At 50.3% G+C, this 9,292-nt stretch overlaps 1 protein-coding gene across 2 annotated transcripts; it reads right to left on the reverse strand.

Moving 5' to 3' along the window:
- Positions 1-260: 260 nt before the first annotated feature.
- On the reverse strand, positions 261-6,753 carry trmt13 (tRNA methyltransferase 13). Of its 2 annotated transcripts, none has more exons than XM_030049155.1 (11): positions 6,334-6,753; positions 5,691-5,740; positions 5,144-5,210; positions 4,818-4,877; positions 4,416-4,485; positions 4,000-4,106; positions 3,638-3,808; positions 2,247-2,319; positions 2,090-2,164; positions 1,277-1,691; positions 261-873 (listed from the first exon to the last, which is right to left on the reverse strand). In XM_030049155.1, the coding sequence occupies exons 1-11, from the start codon at positions 6,442-6,444 to the stop codon at positions 564-566; spliced, it is 1,509 nt and encodes a 502-aa protein (XP_029905015.1). In that variant the 5' UTR covers positions 6,445-6,753; the 3' UTR covers positions 261-563. The 2 variants fall into 2 exon arrangements, with proteins under 2 accessions (XP_029905015.1, XP_029905014.1); XM_030049154.1 differs by having other exon boundaries at positions 1,265-1,691; positions 6,334-6,740.
- Between the last annotated feature and the right edge of the window lie 2,539 nt (positions 6,754-9,292).

Raw genomic sequence — 9,292 nt, forward strand, 5'->3', positions numbered from 1 at the left:
GAGCGAGCAGTGGGCTTTCAGAGCTGCCACATCACTCCTCCTCCCTTTCCTCCATTCATTCCACTACGATATGAACAGGAACTTTCAGAGCCTTCACACTTTCTTCACTCCAGTTTTCCATCAGCCCAATAAAGTCCTCCACATGAGTTTTCCTAAAAGCAGCAGCACTGTTGGCTTTTCAGGACTTTTTCACACTGAAACGCTCCCTCCTCCTCCTCCTCCTCCTCCTCCTCCGCCTCCTCCTCCTCCTCCTCCTCCTCCTGGGAAAATAGTCCCCGGGGAAGCATTTTGCTTTCCACAGTCAATCATCAGCTGTGTGGTTTCTGAGTGTGGAGGACTTTGTTAGACATTATAAGGCGGCTGCTTCAGCCACAAACTCCCACTGTGACTCTGAGCTGTGAAACCTGTTGTAGCTAAACGGTTTGTTGAGGAGGAAAATGGGGCGGAGCTTCCAGCTCCACTGTGACTCTGACCTGTCAGGTAATAAAAGACTTTTATACAGAAAAGACGAACTGCGTCTCTGAGTTTCTGCTCAACACAACAAAAACCAAACAGCTTCTCCATCAGGACATCTCCTCAGGTGCTGCAGGTGAGCCGGGTGCTGCAGGTGAGCCGGGTGCTGCAGGTGAGCCGGGTGCTGCAGGTGAGCCAGGTGCTGCAGGTGAGCCGGGTGCTGCAGGTGAGTGAGGCGGGGTGCCAGCGGCGGCGGTGGGCACGGCGGTCAGTAAGACGTTCTCCAGGGTCAGCTGGGAGCTGCAGTAGCGGCTCAGTCTGCCGGTGAAGCCCCGCCTCCGCAGGAAGTCCAGCCGCCCGCCGTCAATCAGACGTTTGCACAGACGGCCGACAGCCTCGCGGCGCTCCGCCGACAGGAAGCTGGAGGACAGACAGCCGTCACACACACACACACACACACTGACTTAATAACTATTATTACTGATTATTAGTGATCCAGGACACCAGTTACTGATATTTAGGATTATTTGTAGTTGAAATGAAAATTTTAGCGTCAGAATTTACAGTTTTAGAGACACCAACACAAACCTTGCTTTGAATTAACTGTTGCAAAGGTAATACACTTAAAACACACACACACACACACACACACACACACAAAATACCAGAAAATTGGAAATAAAAAGCTGTGTTTGCAGCTCAGCTCAGGTTTATTGTGAAACTTTATTTAAACCCTGAGTCACTTCCTGTCTTTCTGCCAAAATAAATTAAACACCAATGAAAACTGATCAGCAGGATCCATGTTTCTAACCTCTGCACTGACCCGCCGAGGGGGTCCGGCTCCGTTTCCTCCGCCGCCTCGTGTTCCTCCGCATCGCTCCTCTGATTGGTGGGAAGATGAGGCGGGCAGCTCTGATTGGCCGGTCTCTGGCCGCACGTGGCCCAGCTGGACATGCGACAGAAGGCGTTGAAGTCGGCGGCTCCCAGGCCTCTCTGCAGGAAGAAGTCTTTCCCCACGTAGTGACGCCACTCGCAGCGATGATGGCAGCACAGCGCCACCGCCAGGCCGCACACCGCCAGCTCGCCGTCCGCGGCGGGACGTCCCGCTCCCGCATCTGAGCCTGGTTCCGGGCCGGGTCCGGGGTCGGCTCTCGTCTCAGAGGGTTTGGGGCGTTTGCTCGGCGGCCCGGCGGCCTCGCTCGCCCCGTTTCTCTCAAACAAACAGCGGAGAGCGAGATCTGAGCGCAGAGACAGGAAGCAGCTTTCATCAACATCCACAACGTCCAAACACAGAAACACGGCGGTGCGCCTCCCGGGCCGGGAACGTGAGCGGTTTCAAAAAGAGAACGCGCCTCTCATGCGCAGTTAGTTCAACAAATTCACAGAAAACAGGCTATAATGATAAATATCATTATAAATATTATAAATATCATTATCAAGACATGAAAGGATCCACGTCCTGAGGTTTTGGTGTAAATGGAATCTGCCTGTCGTGAGCGGCTCTGAGGGATCCGCCTTGTTCTCATTGGACCGTTGAACCTCGCCGATCGAATCGTATCGTGAGATAAACGCATCGCCGCTCACGGTCCCGGCTCGGTCGGTCAGCGCTGAGCCAGCCGACACGGAGCCGTCCCACCTGTCGCCGCTCCGCATAGATGCTTCCCGACTCCGACCACCGGAACCCTCTCCTGCCGCAGCAGAGGAACCTTACCTGCAAGACAGCAAACAGAGGAGTCAGAGTTCCTGCAGGAACCTGCAGCTGCTGCTGTGAGACGCAGCCTCACGTTACTCACTCAGGTCCAGATGCTGGATGTCCACCTGCAGCCTCTCAAACCGAGCCACAGCGTCCTGGTTTTTCCCATCGACCTGAAACGCAGCACAGCTTCAACATCAACATCCTGAGAGTCTGAGAGGAAACACTGCAGACCGGGACCGGGACTGGGACTGGGACTGGGTCTGGGACTGGGACTGGGTCTGGGACTGGGTCTGGGACTGGGTCTGGGACTGGGACTGGATCTGAGATGGGACTGGGACTAGGACTGGGACTGGGACTGGGACTGGGTCTGGGACTGGGACTGGGACTGAGATGGGACTGGGTCTGGGTCTGAGATGGGTCTGGGACTGGGACTGGGACTGGGACTGGGTCTGAGATGGGTCTGGGACTGGGACTGGGACTGGGTCTGAGATGGGACTGGGTCTGAGATGGGACTGGGACTAGGACTGGGACTAGGACTGGGACTGGGACTGGGACTGGGACTGGGTCTGGGACTGGGACTGGGTCTGAGATGGGTCTAGGACTGGGACTGGGTCTGGGACTAGCACTGGATCTGAGATGGGACTGGGACTGGGACTGAGACTGGGTCTGGGACTGGGACTGGGACTAGGACTGGGACTGAGATGGGTCTGAGATGGGACTGGGTCTGGGACTGCGACTGGGTCTGGGACTGGGTCTGGGACTGGGACTGGGTCTGGGACTGGGACTGGGACTGAGATGGGACTCGGTCTGGGACTGGGACTGGGACTGGGACTGAGATGGGTCTGGGATGGGACTCAGTCTGGGACTGGGACTGGGTCTGGGTCTGAGATGGGTCTGGGACTGGGACTGGGACTGAGACTGGGACTGGGACTGAGATGGGTCTGAGATGGGACTGGGTCTGGGACTGGGACTGGGTCTGGGACTGGGTCTGGGACTGGGACTGGGTCTGGGACTGGGACTGGGACTGGGACTGGGACTGAGATGGGACTGACATGGGACTCGGTCTGGGACTGGGACTGGGTCTGGGTCTGAGATGGGTCTGGGACTGGGACTGGGACTGAGACTGGGACTGAGATGGGTCTGGGACTGGGACTGGGTCTGGGACTGGGTCTGGGACTGGGACTGGGACTGGGTCTGGGACTGGGTCTGGGACTGGGACTGGGACTGAGATGGGACTCGGTCTGGGACTGGGACTGGGACTGAGATGGGTCTGGGACTGGGACTGAGACTGGGACTGAGATGGGTCTGGGACTGGGACTGGGTCTGGGTCTGGGACTGGGACTGGGTCTGGGACTGGGACTGGGACTGGGACTGGGTCTGGGACTGGGTCTGAGATGGGACTGGGTCTGGGACTGGGACTGGGACTGAGATGGGTCTGGGACTGGGACTGGGTCTGGGACTGGGACTGGGACTGGGACTGGGACTTGCCTTGAAGCGCGTGCTGCTCCTCTCCACCAGCAGGAAGTGGGCGGAGTCTTGGCAGCTCCTCAGCGCCTCGTGGATCCAGTGGGACAGTTTCCCTCTTCCTGCTCCGAACTCCACGAAGCAGCGGCCGCCGCCCAGCAGCCGCAGCGCCGCCATGTTGCCCAGGATGGACGCCTGGGGGGGGCGGGGCAATCGATCAAATATTATCAATATGACTGAGATCACAGGAGCTGCATGTTCTGATAAAATGAGACAAAACATGACGCTGAGCTACAAATTCTGTTTTCCAGTTGGAAGAGAACACACACACACACATCGCTCAGCTGTGTGTGTGTGTGTGTGTGTGTGTGTATGTGCAGTTCTACCTGCTGCTTCAGGTGTTTGCGGGCGGCGTCTCCGTTCTGTGGGTTGTTGAGTTCGTCCTGCAGGGCGGAGTGAGACAGGACGCTGTCCTGCAGCGCCACCTGCAGCCCTGCAGGAGGAAACACCACCACGTTACCTGTCAATCAATCTATCTATCACCTGTCAATCAATCATTTACTGCATCAGCTACATTTGACCAACGATTTGAAAAACTCTGGAAATCTGGAAACTTCTGCCAGCAGAGGGCAGGAGGAGCTTCACAACCCAACTCCTGACTGGAAGGAGACGTCATCATGCCTGCGTCACGGCGCCAAGCGGTCAGGATCTGATGTTCATTCACGTTCTGTGTTCATCACACACACACACACACACACACACACACAGTGTGGAGTAAAGCAGCCGTCGTCCTTCAGCTCACCTGTCGCCGCTTCGTTCAGTTTGTCCAGCAACGCCTGGAGCTCCGCCCTGCTGCGCCGACACAGAGGAACCTGCAACACAACAACAACAACCATCAACAACAACAACAACCATCAACAACAACAACAATCAACAACAACAACCATCAACAACAACAACCATCAACAACAACCACCAACAACAACAACCACCACCAACAACAACAACCACCACCAACAACAACCATCAACAACAACAACAACCATCAACAACAACAACAACAACCATCAACAACAACAACCACCAACAACAACAACAACCATCAACAACAACAGCCATCTGCAACAACAACAACTGCAAGGCTTCATGTTGTTGTTGTTGTTGTTGTTGTTGTTGTTGTTGTTTCCTGCTGCGTGTTGTGGACCTGCTGCTCCGGCTCGTCCGGCTCTGCTGCTCCAGCGTTCACATCCTTCACATAATAAACCTGCAGAGGAAACACACACACACACACACACACACACACACACACACACACAGGACACATCATGAGTCATGTGCTTTTCATGATTCTTACATTACTCATATTATTATGAGTTACATATTTTTCCAAATATTTGTATTATATGTGTATTTCTTTAACTATGAAAGTTTTTTTCTGTGTTTTGGTGCGTCACACACGTCTGTCCTCAGTCTGCTGTGTAAATATCACGTGTGAGTGAGTGTGTGATGTTCAGGTGGGACGCGGCTCACAGGTGTGGCTTTCTGTCTGGAGTTGCACTTCTTCAGGTGTTTGTCCAGTCGCTCCTCACACACCGTGCTGAGGACAGCAAACACACACACTCAGATTTCCCAGCCACAGTGAACGCAGCACAGTTTCAGAGCATCACTGAGAAATAATGCCAGCAGGTTCCTGATGATCAATACAGACTGATCAGGCTGAAGAGGAGCTTCACACCTTAAAAACCCACAGGACAAATCCCCCGCCGGCCCTTCAACACATCACACATGTTTCTTATCTCTGTATTAACTGTTGCAATATTCTGTAGGATTAATGCACATATTTAGACATAATGCAGATGCTTTTTAAAAAAAACAAATTTCTAATGCACATGTTTTTATTTTTCTTATTTCTCTTTCTATTTCTCTTAATTTCACTCATGCCTTGAATATATTCTTCTCATGAGAATTTGAGCAGCTGACCCAGCGGCCCCTCAGGGATCAATAAAGTGTTTCTGATTGTGACTGGAGCAGATCAATAATCAGCTCGGTGATGGATGTGCTCAGCGGTCAGACTCACTGTTTGGGGTCGAGCGGGCAGACGATCCTCCGGCTGTGGTTTCCCTCCTCCTGCAGACAGGAGCAGACACAGGGTCAGCTGCACACACTCGACCTTTCAGCTGATCTCAGGTCAGGCCAGCTGGTCTATACCAAATATCAATACTAAATCAATAAGTCATAGTCTAGGTCAATGGTTTGTGCTGTTTATGCAAACACTCAATCACAAAACCTTCTTCAGGTGATCTCTGTAGCTTCTGTTGGCGTCCACACCAAAGCCCGTTCAAAAGTCTGGCACTTTAAAGAGTTTCAACTTTCTTCTTTATCCGGATATTCTTAGATAAAAACCTGCAACCTTTTCTGGAACGAGAGGAGCCTCTCTTCAGGTCGGCGCACAGCTGCTCCGCCACAATCCGTGTTTTAATGTGAGAGGAAGCTGAGAGCCGCGGCTCCCACCGGCCGGGCGGCGGCGGCGGCGGCGCCTCAACACGGAAAACTGACAGAGTTTTGAATGGAGTTTGGTCTGCCGCCCGCCGCGCGCCGCCCGCCGCGCGCCGCGCCGCCCGCCGCAGCTCTGTCCTCCCGCTCACATGCCCTTAGCATGTTGTTAGCGTGTTGTTAGCGTGTTGTTAGCATGTTGCTAGCGTGTTGTTAGCATGGCTCACCATGTTGCCGTGTTCTCCACAGAACATGTTCCCTTTGGCCACGACCATCTTACAGAACCGCTTCTTCTTCTCCAGGTAGAAGCCACATCTGCCGGGGACAGGAGCCGCCATGTTGGCGCACACGGCGACGAGTGACGCTGCCGAAGAGCATATAGAGTGAAGAGGAGTCACTCTGGTCCAAATGATGTCCTCAAGCTAGCAGCTCGTGTAGGCAGAACTCCGTCACTTCAGGCAGCCACCGTGTTCTGTACATGTGTTGCATTGTAATTAATGACATGACAATCCATATCTTTCATACAGAGCCACAAGAAAACCTCACTAAAACATCTACAGGTCTGAGTTTAACACGCCGCAGCGCCGCGGACATCACGCAGATTTCAGATCTGTCGATCAGAGAAATAAAACGAATGCGTTTTTACTGTAGCTAGAAGAAAAACACGTTGAACACACTGAGGAAGCAGGCAGAAGCAGGCAGAGAGTGAACCATCTTAGTTCTTCCCATCTCTGACTGTGACGTAAAACAGTTTGTAAACTGTCGTGAAGAAGGTGTGTTGACCATCAGCTAAACTTTGTTTTTCTCTTTTCTATAGAAACATTATATTTGGTTGCTATATTTATAGTGACAGATAATAATGTATTTTTTCTCATTAATCTAATTATACTTCTTGACAAATTCCACATTCACAAATACAAATTTATAAAAACTAACTAAATAAATAACTCTCAGTTCTTTGTATTCCTGAAGGAAATAGAACATGCGTGGACGATTTCTTCCTCCCAAAACAAAAAAGCTGACAAAACACTGATGGTATGCAATATTGTAAAAGTTTTGAAGTGATTTTATTGTCATACTCTTTTTTTCCTTTCTTTCTTTTTGTCCGGTTTGTTTCGTTCCTCCTGTATTTTTCTCTGCTGCATGACTTTATGTTTTATTGTCTTAACGCTTCGTCTGTCTGTGAGCGACGCTGTCGTTTTCTGTGGTTGTAGTCCAGTAATTTTAGGCCAAAATTGGGGTCAACCTAGGACAAATTACAAGAGAAGCAAACTCAACTGATTCTGTATCCTCAGTTTGTCCTGAGTGAGGGGGAAAAGTCCCAAGAAATCCCATTGGTGGAAAGTTTTGAAAATCCCCTCTATATGACCATATAATACCAAAAACAGCCTTTTAACACACAGGGGAAAGGGGTTCAACATTTTACTTTCAGATATCACTATAAAAATTCACAAGTTGATTACACACACAAAGACAAGAAAAAAAGTCAATTACAAGTTCTTTGAATTATTCTGTTTAATTCACTGTTTAAATATCTGTTCTGGCATTTATTCCTTATATTCCTTATTAGCGCATATCAAATCAGATAATGTGTGATATGCATGTGTAAACAGAATAATTCAAAGAACTTGTAATTGACTTTTTTTCTCGTCTTTGTGTGTTTAATCAACTTGTGATTTTTTATAGTGATATCTGAAAGTCAAATGTGTGTTAAAAGGCTGTTTTTTGGTATTATATTGTCATATAGAGGCGATTTTCAAAACTTTCCACCAATGGGATTTCTTGGGACTTTTTCCCCTCACTCAGGACAAACTGAGGATACAGAATCAGTTGAGTTTGCTTCTCTTGTAATTTGTCCTGGTTTTTTTCATAAAATGACTGGACTCTTGGTCATGATTTGAAATAAAGATTTACTTCAAAAAGGAGGAGGAGGAGGCTTTTACTTGATGTGTCCAGTGGTTTGGTCACGGTCCGGGGTCCGGGGTCAGAGGTCAGGGTCGGGGTCAGGGTCAGGGTTTAGGTTTGGCTCAGTGGCCCAGTCCCAGCCCCTCCACCCCCCAAGCTTTAACGTTAATGTTACAACAAAAAAATGAAGTTTTCATGTCTGCCTAAATTTGCAAAGAACACGACGTTAACGAGGTTTAAGGTGTCAGCAGGTCAGAGGTCAGGCTCAGGCTCAGGACTCTGGGATCAGACCTGTCACTCTGAGCTGCAGTGCAGCTGCCGGCCAGCAGGGGGCAGACTCCTGCAGCTTTTCAACAAAACTTTATTAACACAAACCTACAAACCACAGCTTACAAACTGCAGTTTGGTCCTCAGCCTGGAGTGTGGCCGTCTCCTCTTCAGGGTTCAGGGAAAACACAAAGCAGGAAACTGTCAGTCTGCTGTCCAGTGAAGATTAAAGCTGAACCTCCGTTTAGTTTCTCCTCTAAAGTGAAATCAAACAAATTAATTCAACTTTACCCATAGAACTGAGTCCTGTTGCACCAAAACCCTGAACCCTGAACCCTGAACCCTGAACCCTAAACTCTAAACCCTGAACCCTAAACTCTAAACCCTGAACCCTAAACTCTAAACTCTAAACCCTGAACTCTAAACCCTGGACCCTGAAACCTCGATCTCCTGAACCAGGAGACATACCACAGACATACCACATGTGCTGCTCTTGAGGAACATGTGGGGAACATGGTGAGGAACATAGTAAAGAACATGTGGGGAACACTGAGGAACATGTGTGGAATACGGTGAGGAACACTGTGAAGAACATGTGAGGAACATAGTAAGGAACATGTGAGGAACACAGTGAGGAACAAGGTGACAAACACAGTGAGGAACACAGTGAGGAACATGTGGGGAACACGGTGAGGAACACGGTGAGGAACACTGAGGAACATGGTGAGGAACATGTGGGGAACACGGTGAGGAACACGGTGAAGAACACGGTGAGGAACACGGTGAGGAACATGTGGGGAACACGGTGAGGAACACGGTGAGGAACATGTGGACTTGACTCTGTCAGGTTTAGATCAGATGTTCCAGCAGCTCCTGAGGAACAGAACCTGTGTGTGCTGGGTTCTGCTCTGTGGAACGTCCTGATCACGTTCATATTGATCATTTTGACCCTGAAGGAGAACATGGCTCTGGGTTTGGTCCCGTCACAGAGCATCATGCTGATGTTCTTGTTGT

Source organism: Myripristis murdjan, chromosome 4, assembly GCF_902150065.1.
Source record: "Myripristis murdjan chromosome 4, fMyrMur1.1, whole genome shotgun sequence".
NCBI lineage: Eukaryota > Metazoa > Chordata > Actinopteri > Holocentriformes > Holocentridae > Myripristis > Myripristis murdjan.